We start from the raw sequence: 24,238 nt of genomic DNA, 5'->3' as shown, positions 1-24,238 counted from the left end.
ATGTTGCGGACCAGCAGAACTTTGGAATGGGGCCAGCCTTTCTCAGTTGCAGCTACTTAATGATGTGGTTTTAAGACAAGCCATTCACATGTCCTTCTGCGGGTGGGCGTATGGGGATTTGCTAGCTGCTCCACGCAGCACGCCACTGTTTTTAAACGCTGCCAACTCCATGGTCTCTTTGCCCTTGAAATATTAACACAGCTGGGCCTAAATCGTCCAAAGGGGCTTGTAGTTCTGGATGTCCGGCTTGAGGCTCAGCTAAACAAACTAGTGCTCAGCACTTCCTGAAACATCAGCTCCTTGAAGGGGGTCTACCATTATGCTCCCAAGAACTAAATACTTTGGGAAATTTAACCCATAGATTTTACATGTAGGGCCCCATCTTTCCTCAGCAGCCCTGGCTGGAGGGAACGAGAAGCAAGTGAGGAAGGAGCAGAAGGGAGCAGGCTGCCTCCATGCAATCATTCCCCCCTTCTGATGACCCTCTGCTGGGGCCTGTAGAGGTCTGGATCTATCGCTGGAGAAGGCACAGGGAGAGGCCAGCCAAACTTTCATGACTTTGGCAGGTAAGTTAATGTGGAGCCTGTAAAGAGATTTTTTTCTCTCCTCTGCTGGATGCTGTCCATCTTACAGAGAACAGGAGCAGGATGTGGGGTATACACAGCAGGGGATTTCCTAGCAGTGCAGATCCTCCAGGAATGACACTTGGGAAGCTAGAAAACAGTGTGGAGGCACAGAACCTCTGCAGATCCCCTGCAAGCCATATGGATCTCTTGTGGAATGGGAAATCCAAGCTCCACCTCCAAATGCCCCTGCTAGAAGAGGCAATTAATTCCACGAATGGAAACTCAGCCTCCTCTATCCTATAAGGGAGAGATCCACGCCAGGGACAACAGACCAACAGAGGGGACAACAGATCTGAACCGGGGACAACAGATCCCTGAAACCCAATCTAGTACAGGAACTCAGTGCCTCTAGCTCAATGCAGCTGAAAATACCCCTCGTTTGTCTGATGAGATGGCAAGATGAACTCCTATCCTAGGAGAGCACTGTAGGTGCCTGGTCTGTAGAGATTCCTTGCCTGTCAACCTACAGCAACTGCTGCTGCTTCCTTTTCCTTGAGAGAGAAAGTGGCTGCTGGGTGTGTTTCAAGGAGCAAACTAATGAGAGACAAGCATGGGCATAAGGAATTGCTGAGCTAGAAAACTACACTTAGTCCAGCTGAGGGAACGTAGCACTGAGATGCAGAGAAAACGTCCAGAGATGGTGTTTGGCTGGATACAGAGAGAACCAGTGGAAGAATAAACAAGTTGTTACTCAGCTGTAAATGTCTGCATTCTCTCACTTTCTCCTTCCAGCTCCTATTTTCCTTTACTCCAACTATTTTTCTTTCTTTGCCTTCTGTATATTTTCCTCTCTCTCCCATTTTCTGTCCTGTTCCACTCCCCCTCTCCCTCTTATCTGTTTCTGGTCCCCTGTTCCATTCCATCTTTGTGCCACATGATCTCCTCCCTTCCCTGGACCTCTGATTCCAGCCACTTCCCTTCCCCTGCTCTCCTACAGATCTTCAATTCTTCATCTTCCTCTACAATCTCCCCCACATCCTGATCAGCCAGAACTCAGCATGCCCTTCGCATCAAACACAGACCACGTCATCACCAGATTAGAGCAAGAAAAGCACTTGGATCAAATTTAGATGCTGGTGGGTAGATGAAAATGTTACGAGGAAATGGCCAAACCATAAGGTCACCATCAACTACAGATGGTCAAAAGGAAGAACAGGAGTACTTGTGGCACCTTAGAGACTAACAAATTTATTAGAGCATAAGCTTTCGTGGACTACAGCCCACTTCTTCGGATGCATATATATATATATGCATCCGAAGAAGTGGGCTGTAGTCCACGAAAGCTTATGCTCTAATAAATTTGTTAGTCTCTAAGGTGCCACAAGTACTCCTGTTCTTCTTTTTGCGGATACAGACTAACACGGCTGTTACTCTGGTACAGATGGTCAGGAATTTTTCAACAAAACGGAACCCAAACTGTTTGCGAATCAAGGTCAGTTTCAAACATTCTCCCAACTGAAAAAAAACATGGGTTTTGTTTGTTTGTTTGTTTTTTAATTGACATTTGCTAAATGAAAAATTCTCCTTTTTCCATTTTGGAATGACTTTTCGTTCCTGAACTTAAATTGATTAGACTAAAAAAGTTAAAGAAAAAAGGTCAACATCAAAACTTTTCAATAAACAAAATATGTTGATGGACTCACACCATGTTTTGGGTTTTTCAGTTCACAAAAGTTTGAGATTTTAACTTTTCATCCTGATTCAAGCCAGAGCAAAATATTGAACTTTGAAAATATTCAAGGAACAGGGAAACCGTTTCCCACCCAGTTCTACTATTAACAAAGGACATCTGCCCTCTGTGGGTTAGGTGGGGTGCAAGCTAGAGGTCCACCTGGAATGGTTTTGGGGGAGAGAGAAATGTCAAAGAAAAAGGAGCCAACAGTCACAGAGTGAGGACAGGAAGGTTCGGATGAAGATTTCAGTAGAAGTGGAGTTCTGGCCAGTCTTTCGCCATCAGCAAAGAAAAGAAGAGAGTGGGGGAGTCACATAAAGCCATATTACAAAGGCAGGGCAGTTCCTTTGCAGCAAAACACTTGGAAGAATCAAGCTGCAAAATCAGAAAAGCCATCTTCCCCTCTCCACTAGCTGGGATATGGCTGGCTCTCTAGAGCTGGCTACTTTCTTACCAGACTCCCCTGGCTGGAGAGTTGGGAAGAGAGGGCATTGCAGTTATGTTGGCTCTGGGAGTAGCAGCTTGAGAGCTGGCCAGCCAGAAAGTCGTTCTGATTCAGGCTATGAGCTTGGGGGCTGGAGTATTTTGCTGGGGAGTCAGGAGTGAAAAGAGAGCTAATGGGTCCCCTACGACCTCAGTGGAAGACCGTTCTGAATGTCAGAAACGCTGGTGGATGGACGGTGTCCTCTGATCATCTCCTGATTCAACGCCAGCTGAGAGAGTGAGATCAGGACCCCGAGTTCAGTGACAATGGCAGGCTGCTGAAAGCAAAGCAGTGCTGGAAACCTCCTCTGGGGACAGGAGAACTCAGCTGGAAGCAGGTGTCCCTCACAGGCAAGTGCCACATAGCTGAGACACACAAGCCAACAGATGTGTGTTGGCCAGTCACAACAGGGCAATGACCAGCTATGGGCAAGAAGCAGCTCTCCAGCTGCTCAGCAATTTCTGGCCTCCTGTCTTCACTGATCTGCCCTGGCTTGGGTGCTCTGCACACTGGCTGGGATGGGAAGATCCTTGGACGCATTTCTAAAGCCCAAGACAATCCTTGCCAAACAGAACAGCTGGCAACAGTCCTAGATACCAGTCCTGCCCACTTCCTCCTGATTCTTCGTTCCTTCTCCATCTTCACTCCTTTCCTCTCATGTGCAGTCCTCCACCCAGAACTCAAAAACAGCTGCATGGATTTTGTTCAAACTTTCCAGAATAATTCACCTTTGATCTGAGATCGAGCATGAAAAAAATGTTAGCTCCAGGGACACTTGCAAGAGTTATAAATGCCTCAAAGTAAGTGCTTAAAAATAGAATGCCCTATTCAAGTTGAACTGTAACCTCTCTACATTTTAAATCTTGGGCTCAGGGGACCACACGCAAACCAGCATTCACTTTCCTGTTTCATACTGTAAGGACTAGCAATCATCAATTTAAAAAAAAGATATATTGCTCAGTCAGGCAATGTGATTTTGCCCTCTTCACAAATACTGAGTCACACAGGCACAATCTCAAGTAACGCCGCTGTAATTCAACTCATGGAAGTAAGATCAGGAGTTAGGTGCAATCAGTGACAAAACTCTGCGATCCTGCTTGAAAAGAAATGTACTGATGATCAAATTCCATTTCTCTCCACAGGGTTGCAAGGTACACAAGTACAATGGTAAGCTGAGGAGGAAGGGGGAGAAAAAAGGCAGCACCTTATGGGATAATAATAGAGAGGCTTGTCACAACATATAAAACCTCCACAACAAGTCCACTGTCTTTTTGCTGGAGCACAATGCTGCTAAAAGATGGTTGAACCAATTAGAAAGATTATGCTGGGAAAGGAAAAGACTATCACCAGAGAATCCCTCACTATGAAAAAATTTGAAGGTAATTCCACCACCACCTAAGAAGGTGGTGGTGGAATTACCTAGGGAGGTGGTGGAATCTCCATCCTTAGAAGTTTTTAAGACCCGGTTTGACAAGCCCTGGCTGGGATGATTTAGTTGGGGTTGGTCCTGCTTTGAGCAGGGGGTTGGACTAGATAACCTCCTGAGGTCTCTTCCAACCCTAATCTTCTATGATTCTATGAAGTTTCTATGAAGTCTAAGACACAAGTGTTAAGCACATTCAGAGTCATCCCCAGAATCCTCCAAGATATGCAGATGCTCCAAATATGAAAGAATGGGCCAGGCATTTCTCTTGAGAATTGCTTTATGTAGCAAAAAGTAGATGTTCAGCAGCGTGCTAGATTATCATGTAAATTTATTCTATCCATAATCAGGGACTTAGCCAGCCTAGAAATACCAAAAGTAGCCTTTTTCCCACAGACCTTGGTTCTCTTTCTTCCAAGAGCTGCAGGCTGGCATGCAAGTTAAACAAGGTTCTCAAAACTGTTTTTCAAACATACAGAACAGATCAGGTCTCATTCTGTTTGAGTTCTAGGTGTTGGTCAGGTCTCCCCAGGATGCTGCCCCTAGACATAAATTATGAGGACCTCACCCTCACTGAGTCTATCTCCCTCTGACTAGTAAGTGACTGGTAAACTTCAAGCACTGCATGTAAGTGTTCAGTGAGATCAGTCAATCTGGTGCCTGCTACTCACTGTACCGGCTCCTAGAATGATTAGTGCAGACTGCAGCTACCTCTTTGGCTTTGCTATTCATTTTATTCCGTCTTGGGTGAGCGATCTAGGGGATTTGCTATACAGTTGCTGGTTCCTCAGTTGACACTGGCAGTTTGCATGTTCTGATCCCATGTGCGTAGCAGTCTTGTTTTCTGTACCTGCGCCTTTAGGGTAATTCTCCACTTACTCCACCATTCAATTCTAGAGTTGGTAGCTCCTCTCCTGTTGTATTTCCAAGTGTACAGTTGTGTTTTCAAGGGATTTAACTCACTCTATCTATTGGTTTTTTTTCCTTTGGAAAAGTGCTGGCACCTGCTCTGCCCCAGAGGGCAGCTTTTGGGTTCTCCCACAGGACAATCACTGCTACTTCTCCACTTTTTTGCAAGAAATCTCTAGGACAGATTAGAAATGTACCTCTCCCACCAGAGAGCTGATAAGCTGCTTTATTGAACACACAGTTGAGGGGCTCCATGCACTGCTAGGAGGACGGAGAAGTGGTGTTCTGTTACTGATTTGGGATCCTGAAGGAGTTTTGTTGGTTCTTTCCAGTTTTTGGGTCTCAGCATTTCTGGCTCCATTTCAGTTTGGGGAGCGAGATCTGCTGAGGAACAAGCCACCCATTTGAACCAAGCTCAGAAAACAATGCAAATTACTATTCAATCATTTCATTAAAGGACTGACACTTTCTCTTTACTTTAGAGCCTTCCCTTCCCCAAGAAAAGAGCCCAATTGCCTTCCCCTGGCTGCCAATCCTCTTCTCCCACACAATACACCCTCACTGCCTCTCATTTATGGGAAGGAACTTTGCATACAGATGTCCCGTGGCCCAGACAACCATCACCGCCAAATGCTGCTCCCATTTACACTTGAACATCCATCCTACTGGCTATAAGCGAATACAGCCCAATGAGTTATGGGATGAGTCTTTCCGGGAGAAAGAACAGAGTTTCTTGGGTGGTTGGGCAGAGTGTAGAAGAGAAGCTCATTGGCTGGGTCCAAGGATAGTTCAGTGTTACAGTTCTGACATAAATGTAAATGGTTACTATTAAGATACATGCTAGTAGCACCCAAAGGTCTCAGCTATGATCAGGGTCCGATTGCGCTAGGTGCTGTACAAACACAGATAAGAGACAGTCCCAGCCTTGGAGAAATCACAATCTAAAAGACAGACAAAGGGGTTGAGATTGGGAAAGATACAAGCAAATCGTTACAGAGAAGCACTGACCCGCCCCTAATTCAGATCTCATCCCTCTACCCATACAAAACATTTCTCCCTGCTATTTTCTCCACTGCACTGACTCCCACAGAAAAATTCAGAGCAGTGGGCAGGTAGCCATTGGATGTAAGCAGGAAAGGAGTCCAGTAGATCAGTGTGATTTACACCCATCTGGTATTCTTTGGGGATGCAGAACAAAGAATGTCGGCCATACTCACACAACGGGGGGTTCTATCCTGGGAAGCAGTTACTCTAAAAAAGAGTTAGGGATCGTGGCGGATAATCAGCTGATCATGAACTCCCAGTGTGATGCTGCAGGCAAAAGAGCTAATGCAATCATGGGATGTATAAACAGGGGAATCTTGGTTAGGTTATTTTACCTCTGTATTTGGCACTGGTGTAACCGCTGCTGGAAAACTGGGTCTGTTTCTGTACTGAGACAAACAACTTACATACCACCTTGCATGTTTCATGTAGAAGAGTGCTGGAGAATGTTATTGCTGAGATGCTATTAAGACAGCTATGTTTTTACAGTCGGTCAGTGTTTCTGTCCTTGGAGCTCTGGTGTTATCAGCACTAGCACAGAACACAGCCTGCTAATTCAGCAGACCTCAGTGTTACTCATAGAGAAAGATGACAGGCACAGTTCGGTGACAAAAGCACTCAGCCAGGTTTATTGCCCTCAAGTCCTAACGACTCACACAACTTGCACAATTACATTAACACATGAGTGACCCGTGGCAAGACAGTTGAGTTAGTAGCAGGAGTCCCTGCTGTCCCCTCGGCCATACAAAGGGTTAAGGCGAGGTACCCCGACATTTATACTGAGACAAACAACTTACATACCACCTTGCATGTTTCATGACATCTGTTTGTTACCTCCCCTTGTTCCTGATATCTCAGACACAATATCCCTATTCATTGTTCTGTTAACCTTATCTTGTACTAGATTGGGGTTTATCTGTGCTAGCCTTCTGAAATATATTTACAGAAATATCTAGTGTCTAGTACACTAGCAGCAACTTTGCCAAGATCATGTACTGGACAGTGAACTTGTGAGTATCTGATTTAATACATGGCCTGACTTTGGTTCACAACCTTTGGTTCAGATCTGAGGTCCTGCACCAAGCCCAGTGCTCCAGGCTATCTCTCTCAACTTCACCCCAGTTCAAGAGGAATGCTGATAAATTGGAGGGGGTTCAGAGAAGAGCTGCAAGAATTATTAAAGGATTAGAAAACCTGATTTATAGTAATAGATTCAAGGAGCTCAATCTATTTAGTTTAACAAAGAGAAGGCTAACAGGTGACTTGATTAGAGTCTATAAGTACCTCTAGGGGGAACAAATATTTAATAATGAGCTCTTCAATTTAGCAAAAAAAAAAAAAAAAATCGAACACAATCCAATGGCTGGAAGTTAAAGCTAGACAAATTCAGACTGGACACAAGGCATACATTTTTAAACAGTGAGAGTAAATTACCACTGGAACAACTTACCAAAGGGTCGTGGTGGATTCTCCATCACTGACCATTTGTTAATCAAGACTGGATGTTCTTCTAAAATATCTGCTCCAGGAACTACGCTGAAAGGAACAAGGCCACTGGAGCAGCTGGAGATGGTGGGGTCTGAGGTGCTACTTCTTTGTACGTGTCAGAACCTGGTGAGTGGCAATCTCGACATGTTGGTGTCTGGAGACCTGGTTTTGGGGGAAGAGGGAAATGTCAAAGAAAAAGGAGTCAAAACAGTCACCAAGTGAGAGGATAGGAAGGTGCAGATGAGGATTTCAGCAGAAGTGGAGTCATGGCTGCTGCTTCAATACTACAGCAATGGGGACCAGAAAGATGACTAGATAGACAGAGTGACTTCAGTGCTGCTAACAGCTATGTGGCTGAGATTAGAATCTGGCCCAGGGTGACCAAGAAGAAGAAGACAGATGAGAGCAGAGACCAGAACAGAAGCCATAGAGGAGTCTTGGGGCAGGGTAGAGTCACTGCCAAAGACAGAGAGTTCTGATAGGTAGGAGTGGAGCTGTGGAAGGAGATGCTAAGATGCTTTTGTAGCTATGGGTCTAGTCCAGGAGGCTGGAGCATCCCATAGTGTCAAAGGCTGAAATGAGATAGAAGACGGCGAGAGTAAAGTAGCAGAGAGGTGGCAGAGGTAACTGAGCTGCTGATGTCCAGAGCAAGAAAAGGGAGACAGTTCCACACCATTGGGAGGGATGAATGTCAGGAGAAGAGGCAGTTTTCTTACAGGAAGACATAATTGCAAGGATCCTGGGAGCCAAGGGTCAGGGAGAAGATGAAGGAAGGAAAATGAGACCCAAAGATTTGTATATATGGCTGACAAGGTGCCACCACAAATTAGGACAATTTTAGCCTAAAAGGAAGCCATGAATTCCTTGAACCAAGCCAGGGCAAGGCTGGGAAGGGAGGGCCAGAGAGTGTCCAGAGCAAAGAACCAAGCGTCAAGATTGGGAATGGAGGAGAAAGGAGAAGCTACAACTGAGTGACACCAGGAGAAGAGCAAAAACCAGTGTGAACACCAGGAGCTCACTCCGCTGACATGCGACTCATGTCCCACTAATTGTTACCCTATAGTGGGGCTAGACTAGAACACATCAAACAAAACTAGCCCCTTGGTAATTCTCTGACCTGACAGTACAAGAGAATCTCATCCTAACTGGGACTAATGTTATTGGAACACACTGATAATAGGATATCAGGGTTAGAAGGGACCTCAGGAGGTCATCTAGTACAACCCCCTACTCAGAGCAGGACCAATCCCCAGTCAGATTTTTGCCTCAGATCCCTAAGTGGTCCCCTCAAGAATTGAACTCACAACCCTGGGTTTAGCAGGCCAATGCTCAAACCACTGAGCTATCCCTCCCCCTCTGATTGGGCTGTGATGGAAAGCCCATGTCACAGCAGATAACACAAACGATGCTCTAATGATGGCTTCTCCCAGACAATGTTTTCCAAAAATGTCAAACATCATAAAGAGCACATAACTTCTATACTAACCTCTCCATCAAGTCCTGCTTATTACAAGATTTTAGGTTCCAGGAGAAAGCTGTGAAGGTAGCACACGTGGTACATGTTAGCGAAGTGAAAGGCATGTTACACATCTGCTTTTCAGCTGTAGGATGTCACTTTGGGCTTGTCTCTAAGGAGGGTTAGTGCACAGCAAGCTGGAGGTAAAATCTACTATGTTCTACCCTGACATGCACTAACTGGCCATGTGGATTCTGCTACCACGCACTAAAAGTTCTGTAGTAAGTCAAAGTGCACTAGGCAACTGTAGTGCACGGTAGCAGGGTCCACACAGCCAATTAGTGTGCGGCAGGCTAGCATGCTGTAGATTAACAACCCTGCTTGCTGCACCCTAACTCTCCATATAGACAGGCTCTTAGGCTCTGCCATACCAGCAGCACAACCCCCACTCCCAGCCCTTCTATTTTGGACAAACAGTTCCAATTTACCAGTTGCGCACTTTGAAGTTAGGATATGCCCAGCTTAAATTTGCCTGTGCAACCTTAATTCGGCTCCCTTGTGCACGTGCGTTATGATACAGTCTTTAATTTCATGATCACATACTGTTTTTTCACAGGACCCTTGCTTCATTCAATGCACAGGATGGATGGTGCTCACTCAATGAGAGGCGATTGAATGGTTTGTTTTATCCCCATTATCCAATGTTCGGCCTCGGGCCTTTTTTCTTTCATGCTATTCAAACCCTACTCTCAAGACAAAATTATTAATTTCTCGTGGACTTTCTATAATGTGCATCACTATAGCATCTGAATGCTTCACAAACAGTAATTTAATTAACACCCCTGTGAAATGGGGGAGGGTCTTATTATCCCCTTTTTGAAGAGGGAAACTCAGGTACAAAGCGATGAAAGACAAAAGTATCTGCTAATTTTGGGTGCCAATTGGAGACACCAATTTTCCAGGGCAGCATTCAACTGTCTTAACCCCAAGACCATCCTTGCTCTTCCTGCAAGCCCCTGCCTCATTCATTACACACCTTCCAACTTCGGCAACAAAAGAGGAAGAGATTATGAATTAATTATGTGCATTATTATAGCACCTAGGAGCCCTAGTCATGGACAAGGACCCCACCGTGCTAGGCACTGCCCCCCAAAACTTATAATCTAAGTATTAGACAAGAGACAATAGTTGGATACAGACAGACAGACAGGAAACGATGAGATAATATTGGTCGGCAGGACAGGCAGTGGTCTCAGCACACCAGCTGTCAATTTTTTTGTAGATATGAGGGCAGAGTAGAGTTTTGAGGAACCTACAGACAACAGTCTCCTTCGTTGCACACCTTGATTCGTCCCCTGAGCAGAACCATCCTGTGCACTGAATGAGGCAGGGAAAAACAGGATGGAATTCAAGACTGCACCATAACAGATACTGGGGGACAAATTAAAGTTGCAGAGGCAAACTTAATCCTGACATTTCCTGACTTTTGAGTGCATTGATATTCCATCACATTGACACCCACATGGGTCCTGCCACACAGACCTCTGCCACTTGAGCTAAAGGAGTATCAGACCCAATCACAGCAGTAGGCTGTCATCCCCTCTGGGGATCAGCACTAGAGAGGGGGGAGACGCTTTGCCACTGGTTTCAGAAATATATCTCCCAACAGCAGAGGAATGGTGAAACTCAAGGATTTTGTGTTCCAGCCCAAGCTCTGGAGAGGCGTGTGCTCCTGTGGGCATAGACTCTTCTGCCCACTCCCCCCACACTTACCCTTTCCATTCCATCTTTAAGTCTCTTAGGGAGCTTTGTCATATTTTATCACCCTCCACCAGCTAAAAGTTGTTCTGATTTCCTAGCCTGTTTTCCCCCCCTTCCTATTTGCAGCATTAGGCTATTACTCCCTGTTTTGCAATTAAAAGACAATTAAACAAGCACTGTCTTTTATTTCCTTTACTAGTAGATTTTTCATGGGAAGGGGACGGGGGAGATGCACTGTAGCGGGGTGGTCATCCTGCTCCTGCCCTGAGGGGGTTAAAGCAGCTCCGGAGAGGGCTGTGGTAGAGAAAAGCCAGGCTGATTGGGGGAAGCAGCCACAGCTGGGGCCACACCCCAATCAGGCCACACCTAGCCCTATAAGAGGGCTGAGGACCAGAGACTAAAAAACACTCTCTCTCTCTCGCTGTCTGAGAGAGAAGGACCTGGCTGCCTGGGAAGCTGAGGAGAGTACCTAGGGTGGAGCAGTGCTGGGGTAGGGCAGAGGGAGCTGGGGAGCTCCAGCCTAGCAAAGACCCAGGCTAGCAAAGCCCCAGGCTGCAGGCCGAGTTAAGGGCCCACAAAGGGTACTGGGGCTGCAGAGGGACAGAGGCAGCTGGTCCAACCCCCCTTGCCAATGATGAGTGGCCATTACAGACTGCAGTCTGCCCCGGTAAGTGGGGCAAGATGATGACTCGCAGTAGCCACTGAGGCAAGGTGGAGATAGAGGAGTGGGGGGGCAGGCTAGACATCAGCCGGCAGAGGGAGCTCCGGAGCTGGAAAAGAGCTAATTCCCTGGACAACCAGCAGGAGGCGTTGCGCCGGTGAGTCGTCGCCTTGGAATCCGGCTCTCCCTAACTCTTTTCTAGCTTATTGGAAACAGCCCTACAGAAAAGCTGAGCCCTCGCCAAACAAAAGCTACAATAAATTTTAGCTTTTTGTTTTTAAATACTCTTTTATGGGCGGCGGTGATAGGGCAGTTCCGTAATTTGTGGTCAGTGGCTCCCCACAAATTGCAAGCAGCAAGTCCCAGAGCTCTTGAAACTAGTGAGAGCCTGTTGAAAATGAAAGCCCTGTATAATGCTGAACAGTTTTTTTTAGAAAAAGGAAATCTCTGTTTTTGTTGCGTGGAAATAAAGTTCAATTTGTTACCCAATGGAAGCGGCTCGGCATCTGTAACAAGCCACAGGGCATAGTTATTAGCTGATGTATGATCTAGGAGGAAAACCCAGTGCTCACACTGAGTTTGCATGTCTATATGTGCACAAAATGTGAATTACATAGTGTATGAATTTTTATTAGACTCAAGTTGTATGTGCAGCATCATACTTGTAACAGGCTGGCTCATCCCTTAAGGGCTGGAGGGTCTGGGGCTAGCCAACCCCGAGTACAAAAGAGGCATGCTGGGGTTGGATCAGTTAATTCTCTGTGAAGGGCAGCAGGTGGCTGTAGCGAAGGGGAAAGCCCAGGAAGCTGCAGGGAAAGAGAAAGGTCCTACAGACAAGACCCTGATGCTAGGGGGTTAGAAGCCAAAACCTGTGTCTCCAGCCAGGCAGGGCCTGGGGGTGGCCGGTCAAAGAAAGAAAGGCCCTGGGCAGGAAGGCCAGGGAGCAGGGTGAATTAGAGACTGCTGGGAATAAGCAAGCTCCAGTAGAAAGCCCTTGGAGGTGGGGTTTCCCTACTGAGACTGTAGGCAGGAAAGGCCTGGGAGTGACCCAGCAAGAGGGGAAAACTGATGGACTGTGTTTGGGGACTTGGAGTTTTATTCTGGAGCTTTATTTCTGTGAATAAACTCGGCCCCTGAGAAGGGGTGGGGAATGGCCAAAAAAGGCCTGGGTGGCGTTTGTTTAAGAAGCCCTTTGAGGGAGAAAATCACTGCAGAGGCACCCTGGCCATGAGAGGGCACCCAGGAGGCAGCGGACCTCTCCTCCCCCACACTTCAGTACTTTTCTAAAGAGACTGCTCCAGATCTGATCCCGGTTCATCCACCCATTTTGCAGGCAGAGCTTTGCACCAGGAGAGGAATGCAGTCCCTATTGCTTTGGGCGTGGGGGGATAGGAGGCCTACGTAAAAGGGTTGACACCCGTCCGGTTTTCACCCAGAGAGTCCAGGTGTCAGCTTGTATGTCTGGGTGCCATTTGACAAGCCCTGATGTCTGGTTTTTTTATCTAAGGGGGAAGAGCTGGAGAAAGGGGTGGGGCCTCAAGGGAAGAGCTGGAGTGAGGGGTGGGAGCTCGGGGGTCCTGTTACCAGCCATTAGAAACATAGCAACCCTACTACGTGACCATCTGAAACCAACTGTTTCGGTGGCAGTGCATGATACAGTCTTGCGTATACCAATCCAGGCGATCTCCAAGTAGTCAGAGAAGGTACCGAGATTACGTATGTGATCCTCGAAGACCTGTGTGTATTTCACGGCTTCAACACGATCCTCAGATAAATGCTGGATATTGTACCTCAGATAAATGCTGGATATTGCGCAGAGTTAGAAAAGAGAGTGAAAGATGAACAACTAGTCTAAGGTCTGAGTATGCTGGTGCTTCGGTGTTGCCAAAGACCCGGTGAGATTTCACTATGGAGCAATTTCTGACAAGGATGTGATCAATTTCTTTCATGGCATGTCCACTCCAACTCCAACAATGGTTATTGTGGCACCTAAAACCAGGCGCTCATAACAGACAAGCCCTCAGTGGCACACAAGGTCAGAAGCCGAGTGGTGCTGGCATTTGGAAACCCATCACAGTTTCATACCCAGTTTGATGCAGCACTGAAATCTCCAAGCACTAGCAGCGTGTCATGTGGCAGAGTAGAATGGATTTTTGCTGCTAGCTGGTGGCCAGTATACCCAACAGCCCAGTAATGCACATGTATAATGAAGAGATAGTTATGGTGTCCTTTTCTGCAGCTGATGCATAGTCTGTTGGCATGAAGGCCACAACGACAAGATGACAATTAAGCCAAGCACAAAATAAGCATGGAGAAAGGGGGTTCCATATGGTTAAAGTCTGTTCTAGAGGCTGTTTCATGACAAGTGCCACACCTCTAGTCTGGTGGGGACCACCAAAGTGGAGGAAGGTTGCCCCTTCCACAGCAACAGGATTGCTTTGCAAGCCTCCGCAATGCCAGCGATTACGATCTTGTAGCAAGCAAGTTCTTTGACAAGAGCTGTCTTGCAGCCAGTGCTGTTCAGTCTGAACACATTCCCTATGGCAAGACGGAACGTGACTAAGGTCTGGTTTGGACTTCCCAGAAGTTGGCGTTATCAGGGCTGTGCTTTCCCTGAGAGGGGTTTAGGTCACACCCGTCCTGCGCATGCAGAACATTTCCATCCTCTAGGAGTTGGCAGTAGCAGGGGCGCTACTGGTGCTGTTGTCATGGGCAGGGCTGATTGCCCCTTCATTTCATTTTTCTTCATTAGGACTGGGGAGGCGCAGTGGGTGTCTTGTTTTTGGACCATCCCCCTCCCCAGGAACTCTTCTGATAGATGCTGTTGGTTCCTTAGGGCCTGGATAGCCTTTTCAAAGATCTAGCTGTTCTCCTCCCTGTGCGGTCCACACATCCACAGTCACAGCTCATCCACAGTCACCACCGTTGGGGAACTTGGCCCACAGTGACTGGATCCATTGTTGGCCATGACTCCTTACCCTGAGCAGGGACCCTTATTGGGTTCCACCAACAGGGGCCAGTCAGATCCAAGGCTCACATGGGGAGTGACGACCACATCCTGAAGCAGAGTAGCTTATGCTACTACTAACCACTCCCTTGCTGTATAGAACCCCCTTAAATGTACAGACAGAGTTTTGCTACACACTATTGATTTCAATGGGAATAGGGCTAGATCCAAAGTCAAAAACTCGCATCCACAGTCTTCGGCAAAGATCAGACGTTGAAGAGACCCAAATCCAAGAGCACAAGAAAAACACAAGGGTAGGGAGCTTAATGTCACATTATCTCATTTAATATAAATAACATTACTTGTAAGAGTCTGTACGTAAGTGTACATAATCTAGACTAATAATAAAAGTAGGTAATACTGGGCTTGTATGGGTCAGCGTACATTTTAGACGTGCATTGAGGTAAGCTAAGAGAAGCTTAATGCTTGTGAAAATGAAAATATGGAAACCAGAAATGTTTCACTGCACAAGGTAGTCTCAGTATGATCTTTAGGATGAGCGCATAAAACCAGAGTACAAGAGTCTTCACAAACAAACCACACTGCAGTTGAGCTGAATCTGATCAGAGCTAATGAATAACGCTGGAAAACTCTTTAAATATGGATTCTTTAAGTTGCTCAAAAGTACTTGCTGCAGCAATGTCCAAAGCTAACTGTTTAATACAAAACATTGTAAAGGCTACAGGACTAATTAAGAAACACATCTCTAGGTTTGTGGTAGCACTTTCATCTCTAAGGATCTGTGTTTCCTTAATGCTGATTTATTCTCACTAAGCCAGTCACATAACCAAGGATACTGCCTCAAACTAAGCTGTTGTCTTTATGGAGGGAGGTATAGTCCTAAAACCCAGGTGCTCTTCAAAGTACACTATTTTATGCTTAGCATTTTGAATGCTAGCAGCTAAAAAAACAAATTAAATTCCAGTACGGGGGGACACAAAAATATATTAGGAACCTTAAGCAAGGCATTTTATGGGTTTTTTTTTAATGCAAATATAGAGAGGCCAATATGCCCAAATGCACCAGGAATGTAAAAACTGGGATTCATAGATTCTAGGACTGGAAGGGACCTCGAGAGGTCATCGAGTCCAGTTCCCTGCCCGCATGGCAGGACCAAATACTGTCTAGACCATCCCTGATAGACATTTATCTAACCTACTCTTAAATATCTCCAGAGATGGAGATTCCACAACCTCCCTAGGCAATTTATTCCAGTGTTTAACCACCCTGACAGTTAGGAACTTTTTCCTAATGTCCAACCTAAACCTCCCTTGCTGCAGTTTAAGCCCATTGCTTCTTGTTCTGTCCTTAGAGGCTAAGATGAACAAGTTTTCTCCCTCCTCCTTATGACACCCTTTTAGATATCTGAAAAATGCTATCATGTCCCCTCTCAGTCTTCTCTTTTCCAAACTAAACAAACCCAAATTCTTTCAGCCTTCCTTCATAGGTCATGTTCTCTAGACCTTTAATCATTTTTGTTGCTCTTCTCTGTACCTTCTCCAATTTCTTCACATCTTTCTTGAAGTGCGGTGCCCAGAACTGGACACAATACTCCAGGTGAGGCCTAACCAGCGCAGAGCAGAGTGGAAGAATGACTTCTTGTGTCTTGCTCACAACATACCTGTTAATGCATCCCAGAATCATGTTTGCTTTTTTTGCAACAGCATCACACTGTTGACTCATATTTAGCTTGTGGTCCACTATAACCCTAGACAGGGCCCCCCAGAGGATTCAGGGGGCCTGGGGCAAAGCAGGGGAGCTGTGGCGCTTGTACTCACCCGGCGGTGGTCCGGGTCTTCGGCGACATTTCGGCGGCCTTCAGTCGCTCCGCATCTTCAGCAGCACTGAAGGATCCCCTGCTGCCGAAGACCCGAACCGCCGCCGGGCCAGGGCTTGTGGGGCCCCTGCGGGGCCCGAGGCAAATTGCCCCACTTGCTTCTCCCCCCTTCCCCCCCCGGGCGGCCCTGCCCCTAGGTCCCTTTCTGCCATACTTCTTCCTAGACAGTCTCTTCCCATTCTGTATGTCTGAAACTGATTGTTCCTTCCTAAGTGGAGCACTTTGCATTTGTCTTTATTAAACTTCATCCTGTTTACCTCAGACCATTTCTCCAATTTGTCCAGATCATTTTGAATTATTTCAGAAATGTAAAATGAACAGATAATTATGCAAGTTTCTGGGTGTCTATAACCCATGAAGTGCACACTATCCCCATGACATAGACTGTTGTCTTCTCCTTCCGAATTCAATTTCTGCAGTATCTTGGCAGAATTTCTTTTGAAATTCTTAGACAAGGAGTGTCTAAGCATTGTAACTTAAGTTTTGATTCTTTGTGACAAGACCAGCCATTTTAAGGCTAAAGGTTTAAAGGGTGGCTCCCATGCCTCCATTTTATAAATTCTTTAAGCTGTGATTTTTAAATTATTAATGCTTCAAGAGAATGCAAAGCCCGCACTGCACCACTGATTTTCAGCAGACATCATCAGCTCACTGTCAAAACAAGCAATTTTTCTGCAATATGAAAACCTTTACATAACACAACCCAAACCAAGTTATATTTCTCTGAATCTGTTACCATTATTTCAGAGAGTCAGAGGATTATAATAGAGGTGGAAAACCTCCGAAGATCTGAATTTCTTCTACAATGCTGCTGCTAAAAAATGTTGCATTTGATATGTTCAGTACAATGAGGGCTCACATATAGGAACTATTTAATAATGAAAATGTGAAGTTAAAAATAAAATAGAAATAGTTATCAACTCAATGTCAACTGATTTGGCACTGCAGAGTAAAATACCTGCTTTCTAATAACATCAGCTTTTCATTTCACCAGCCTGCCCATTCTTATAAGCACTGTATCATGTTTAAAGCAGATTTATAACAGAGCAAAACTAAATGGAATTCAAATAAAAATTCTTGCAAATGTTTCTATAGTAAGTCAAATGAGTATCGTTTTCAAACTGATGCTGTTTGTACAGAAAAAGTCTAACCAAAGTCTAAATATAAAAACAGACATACTGGGTCACACCAATGGTCCATCTAGCCCAGTATTCTGTCTTCCCACAGTGGCCAATGTTACATGTTTCAGAGGGAAAAAAAACCAAACAGGGCAATTATCAAGCGATCCATCCTCCGTTATCCAGTCCCAGCATCTGGCAGTCAGAGTTTGAGGGACAAGAATGGAATATATTAATGTTATATTACAATGGCATGATAGATGAATTCTTTAACATATTTTAAAATATCTTTAATTCGATTGTAACAATATCAAATGATATTACCTCCCCCACCTTGACTCTCTCATATCCTGGGGCCAACACAGCTAGGACAACACTGCTCAATTAGATGCATCCTGAGCACTGAGATCTGGTATTATTAGTCTGTTATCTAGGCTTCATAATAGATTTGATTCCTCTCGTTCCAGTATATGTATTCTGCATGGGAACAGATTCTGCTCCTCCGAGTTCTTCGGCTCAAGAGATAAAAATTAGTACTGTAAAGTAAGAAGGGGACAAGCCCAGTTTGGAGACTATTGCGGCAGGAGATGTCATTATACTGCAAGAAACAGGGAGCGCTTCTCTCGCCAAAATTAAATCAAACTAAAACACATCCGCTACTGGAGCTAACTGATTTTAGACAAGATTCCACGTGCCATGTTTCAAATAAAAGGCTGAACACAGAACAGATATAAAAGATCTGATGGAAGAGACTTGCTTGGTCTTCTGGGACTTCTGCTTTCCAATGCAGGAAAAAGTAGCACCAGATAAGCATGAAGCAACGCCTCAGTTTCAGAGGCTTTTTACCGTCCCAGTGGCTTCCCTTAATATAAGTGTGATGTGGCAGATCCACATTACGCTGTGTTGGTGGTTAAAAAACGTTTTAATGTCTGCAGGTGTGGGGACGAGTGAAAGATGCCGGCAACATGCTGGAATCAGATTCTCACAATAACCACTCCCTTATGCAATGAAAAGATCTTCCTCTGCCGGCATGTTAACACACAGGGTGAGATTTCCCTGCAGCACGCACCTTGCTGGTTCTGTTGCAGAGCTGAAGGGAACATGGTATTGTGATGGGTTGGGTCACGGAAACCCCCTTTGGGACTGCCACCTGATGTGCTTTGACTACCTCTGAGTCTTCCCTGCCAGCTTAGGACTTCAGCGCCCTGCCTGGTTTGAGCCAGACAAGTTTGCCTGCTACAAACCCAGACCCAGGTCTGAATCACGTACCCCAAAAGCTGCAGGCTTAACTGAAAACAGCTTAAAAAGTGTTCCAGTCTCCAACACTCAGATGCCCAGCTCCCAGTGGGGTCCAAACCCCAAATAAATCCGTTTTACCCTGTATAAAACTTATACAGGGTAAACTCATAAATTGTTTGCCCTCTATAACACTGATAGAGAGATATGCACAGCTGTCGTCCCCCCGCCCCCAGGTATTAATACATACTCTGGGTTAATTAATAAGTAAAAAGTTATTTTATTAAATACAAAAAGTAGGATTTAAATGGTTCCAAGTAATAATAGACAGAAGAAAATGAATTACCAAGCAAAATAAAATAAAACACGCAAGTCTATGCCTAATACAGTAAGAAAACCGAATACAGATAAAATCTCACCCTCAGAGATGTCTCAATAAGCTTCTATCACAGACTGGGCACAATTCTTTCCCCTGGTACAGCCCTTGTTCCAGCTTAGGTGGTAGCCAGGGGATTTCTCACGACTGTAGCCCTTTTTGTTCTGTTCCACTCACTTATATATCTTTTGCATAAGGCGGGAATCCTTTGCCCCTCTCTGGGTTCCCACCCTCCTTCTCAATGGAAAAGCACCAGTTTAAAAATGGATTCCAGTTCAGGTGACATGATCACATGTCACTGCAAAACTTCATTACCCACTTGCCAGCACACACGTATACAGGGAGACTTACAAGTAAAACAGAGCCATCTGCAGACAATTGTCCTGGTTAATGGGCGCCATCAAGATTCCAAACTACCATTAACGGCCCACACTTTGCATAATTACAATAGGCCCACAGAGTTATATTTCATATTTCTAGTTTCAGATATAAGAATGATACATTTATACAAATAGGATGACCACACTCAGTAGATTATAAACTTTGTAATGATACAAGAGACCTTTTGCATGAAGCATATTCCAGTTACATTATATTCACACTCATTAGCATATTTTCATAAAATCATATAGGGTGCAACGTCACAGGTGTATTTAATGGGAAAGGGCCCACTCCAGTCTCCCACCCTCCCCCCAGTTTGCTCTTACTGTTGAAGAAGTTCTTGGCCCTGAGATAGCTGACGCTGAGGCGCAGGATGGAGAGTTTATCCAGGGTAGAGATAACCTCCTCAGGGAAAGGCAACAAGCTAGCCAGCCGCTCCAGCTCCGAGTTCAGCCGATCCCTATGGCGCTTGGAGGGGTTCGACTTCACACCTTCTGGGGGCGGCAGCTTCACTCTGCCAGGGGGAGGAGCAAAGGGAGACACATCACAAACACACCTGTGCCCAGGGAGAGGGTGGTCCTCTGCAGAGTTCTCCAGCACATAGCAAGGGTGAGAGAGGGAGCTATGAGGACTGGCTGCCAACCTCTACTCTTGATTTCTTAACAGAATGGGAGCTCTTACTTCAACCCCTTATTTATTCCTGCTATTAATACGCTTCTAGCACCGTGCACGCTGATCCCCAGATGAATAACATATGGCCCCTGCCCGGAGCGCTTACAATTAACCCCTTTGCCTCAAAACAAGAATGAACTGCAGCTGTTCTTCATGATCCCAGTCAAAGACCTGCCAAGGGCAGAGGGAGGGCAGGGACTTCAGCAGATGTTACTGAGCATGCTCAGTCTGTGTGAGCACACTCAGTACAAGCCAAGCAGCAACTGGGGACGGGAGGCACATGATCTTGCATGCACCCCTCCACACACACACATCGCTTCTGATTCCAGTTGTTCCTGCCATCATGCTACCAGACTTCCCAACCCTAACAATGGCCTTTGTCAGTCAGTTGCCTTTCATTTACCTATGCAAAGGGCCATGCCACTTTTTCCAAGGACATTTACCTGTTTCATTTTAAACAAACGAATCCAGGTTCAAGAGGACACTTGCTCAATGCATGAGGTTGGGTGCCCTGCTTGCTTGCCTCCTAAATCTACTCTAGAAGTTTTACGACTTTGAACCTCTTCCCTTCCATATTTTAGCCTGCTCTTGTGGCTGCAAGGAAGCAAGTGTGAGAATGTCACAGACTTTAACCAGGCAATCCTGGGTCACGGAGTTCCAGCCATTCAGAGTTTATACTGGTCAAAAAGGCTTCATATTTTTAATGTATTTTAAAGATTTCTACCCAGCATTTTAACCAAACTTTTTAACTGAGTATTAAAATTGACCATTCATCCCAATGAACAGATGCAAATCAACAGGCAAACCATTTGTGCCTGTTAAATTAATAATTAGCTCATACTACATGATAATCAGCCCTTTATTTTAACTGCACTGCCATTTTAGTAAATTGTGGCTCTTGCACCTATTCCCTAACCATGAAGAAAAGCAAAAAATGAAAATAGTTTTGGATGGTGCACATCGGGTAGAAAGCACAGACCTGAAGTTCATTTTAACCTTCTGAAGATGTACCACATTATTTTATCAATAGTAATAAAATAATTCAGTGTGAACACTAGAAAAAGCAAGGGATAAACCGAAACCCACACACTCCAGTTATAAAAAGAACATTTGTCTTTTTAAAAAAAGTCTATAAAATAACTAAGGCACCTCTTTTAATTCCAAATATCTGCCATGGTCACTTCTTTTAGGGCATGTTCACAGGATCTGAACTGGTCTAGCCAAGCAAGGGGGCACCGTAATTAATCTTTGGGAAGGTTATCAACTAAAACTAGGTCAGCCGGTGAAAGGACAACTATTGTTCACGAGTATCTTTTTCAAATGGAGGCTACTGATGATTTAAACAGTTCTTTATCAGAACATGCCCCATGTGAAGTCTTTGAAACCTTTATATAGAACTTCCCAGACCAACAGCGGATGACAGCTCTAGCCTATCTCGTATTGAAGAAGCGGCATATGGTGCAATAGCCATGCACTGACCATCCCCCTGATGCAAATGCAGGCAGACCATAGATGGTGCATATGTATTCAACAAATATCCTGCATAGGTTCTCATGAAAAGGGTGTTTTGTTTTTGTTTTTTTAAGGAAGGGAAGGAGTTCATTGGCACCATTTTACCAAGGCAATTTCACCTTGCTGGCATTGCATCACAGCGGCTTACTAGCCTCAAACTTTGGCTTTTCCTCCTTGGCAAGGAGGAACATCCGCAGCTGGGAAATACACAGAGAAATCTAGTTTCAACCGCTGCCCAGCGGAAATCCGTAGCAGCGGAGCTAGGGAGCGAGGGAATGAACGAAGGTTTTCAAGAAGAAAAAAAGAGAGAGAGAGAGAAGTCGGCTTGTGAACGCTGCACTGGGGTGGGGGGGAGGACTCTGCAGGAGGGGGAGCGCTGGCAGCTCCGGGGCAGGCACTGGGGGCAGAGACCTTTGGCAGGCGGGTTGGACTCATTCTCCCCGCGAACCCAACACTTGCTCTGTCAAGTTTTGGGAGCTAAAAGGGCAAAGTGCCGCCTGCGGAGCAATACCACCTCTCCCCCCCCCATCCCCGCACGTGCACCCCAGCTCCAGACACCCACCGCCCCCCTCCCCCTGCGCTGCTGCCCCCGAGGCAGAGCTCCCCGCCAGGGGGCCAAGCCAGCGCGGCAGGTTCGAGCCCTCCGCAGCTCCTCACTTACGTCCTCTGCACCGGCTTCCTCCTCTTGCGCCCCGCGTACATTGTCCCGGCTCCTCCGGGGCCGCCTGCCGGCTCAGCGCAGGAGCAGCGGGGGACCAGGCCACTCGGGGCAGCAACCGGCCGCGCCTGGCTCAGCGCGCTGCGCCCAGGGCGCACCGGGGCCGTGCCAGCCGGGGGCGCATCTTCTCCACGCCCGGCTGCTGCTGAGCTCCGAGCCGCTGGCCCGCGGGCAAGGCAGCCCTAGCTCCGGGGCACCGCAGCCGCTTCTGGCCGGGCCGGGACTTCGGGGCTGCTCATCGCTGGGCAGGGCGCAGTCACGACCGCTGCCGCCGGGCTGCAAAGCTCCCTCGCCAACCAGCCAGCCCCGCTTCTGCCGCTGCTCCAGGCAGCCCAGCCTGGCGCCCCCCTCCTGGCGGCTAGCGCACCCAGCCGCCGCAGCAGCACCTTAGGCGACCCCCGGTAGGCCAATGGGAGCGAGGGGAGAGCCGGACGCCGGGCATCTCCTGGGAGCCGGGCTGCGCCTCCCTCTCCGCTGGGCGGGAGAGGAGGAGGGATGAAGGCGGCTCTGGCTGAGTGAAGCCTCCAGGCTTGGCTGCTGTGGGCGCAGACGGGTCGAGGTTGGAGCAGGTGCCTTGCTGCGCTGGGGCTGCGGGGGTAAGAGCAAAGCCCCAGCGCAACCAGGCTAGGAGGGGAGACTGGCTTGCCACTGAAAGGCCCTGGAAGGGCTGGTTGCCACCTGAGCCCCGGCCACACACACTTGTGCCAGGCAAGAGCTGGAAAAAAGGCAAACCAGCCAACTGCAAATAATGCCCCTGGCTGAGCGCTGTGTTAGGACTGAATGCAAGACTGCTTTTTCATAACCACAGGGACCACTGTGACCAGCGCGTCTGACCGCGGCATGGCACAGCCCACAGACCTGCCCCAACATCATTCCTCCAGCAGTCTTGATTTAACAATTGTCAGTGATGAAGAAGTCACCACAGCTCTGGTCAGCTAGTGCAGCAGTTAATTACTCTCACTGTTAAAAATGTAGACCTTACTTCCAGTCCAAATTTGTCCAGCTTCAACTTCCAGATCTTGGATCATGTTAGACACTTCTCTGCTAAGTTGGAGAGCCCATTAGCCAATATTTGTTCCCCATGGAGCTAGTTATTGACTGTGATCAAGTCACTCCTCCACCACCTCTTGCTAAACTAAATAGATTGAACTTGAATTTGTCACCGGAAAGCAGGTTTTCTAAGCCTTGTGGCTCTTTTCTGAATCCTCTCCACACCAGCTCTGGACTAAGTATTCCAGCAGCCATATATAGAGGTAAAATAACCTCTCTACTCCTACTCAAGATTCCTTAATTTATTCACCCCAGGCTTGCATTAGCCCTTTTGGCCAGAGTATTGCACTGGACTGTCATGTTCAATTATCCACCCATATGTTTTTTCAGAGTCCCTGCTTCCCAGGATAGAGACCCCCATCCTGTAAGTATGGCCGACATTCTTTTCCCCTAGATGTATACATTTACACAGAGCGATGTTAAAACACATGTTGTTTGCCTGCACTCAGTTGGCCAAGCTGTCCAGCTGGCTCTGTATTAGAGACTTCTTCTCTTCATTGCTTGAACTGAAAGCACAGTCCTTCGTTGCTTGTGCAAAAGGACCCAGCTTGAAAGTCCCAGGAGTTTTTTGGTTTTCATGACATTTCACAAAATATTATTTTGAAAAATTGATTTTTTCTCATTTCCCCTCTCTCCACCTTTTCACCACTAAAAGAACAGGAGTACTTGTGGCACCTTAGAGACTAACAAATTTATTAGAGCATAAGCTTTCGTGGACTACAGCCCACTTCGAAAGCTTATGCTTTAATAAATTTGTTAGTCTCTAAGGTGCCACAAGTACTCCTGTTCTTTTTGCGGATACAGACT

The 24,238-nt window shown here is 46.4% G+C and overlaps 1 protein-coding gene across 1 annotated transcript in view; it reads right to left on the bottom strand.

Annotated features, from left to right (window-relative positions):
* Window positions 1–22,835, bottom strand: part of LOC128845779 (aryl hydrocarbon receptor-like) — a 121,634-nt gene extending 98,799 nt beyond the window's left edge. The window contains exons 1-2 of the mRNA XM_054044792.1: window positions 22,325–22,835; window positions 19,806–19,993 (exon numbers count right to left, since the gene is read on the bottom strand). Of these exons, the coding sequence (XP_053900767.1) occupies window positions 19,806–19,993; window positions 22,325–22,365 (229 nt within the window). The 5' untranslated portion in view covers window positions 22,366–22,835. The remainder of the gene's footprint in view (window positions 1–19,805; window positions 19,994–22,324) is intronic.
* Between the last annotated feature and the right edge of the window lie 1,403 nt (window positions 22,836–24,238).

This window comes from Malaclemys terrapin, chromosome 11 (assembly GCF_027887155.1).
Source record: "Malaclemys terrapin pileata isolate rMalTer1 chromosome 11, rMalTer1.hap1, whole genome shotgun sequence".
Classification (NCBI taxonomy): Eukaryota; Metazoa; Chordata; order Testudines; family Emydidae; genus Malaclemys; species Malaclemys terrapin.
Note: the sequence above shows the minus strand (reverse complement) of the source record. Positions and strands in the feature narration are given on the sequence as shown.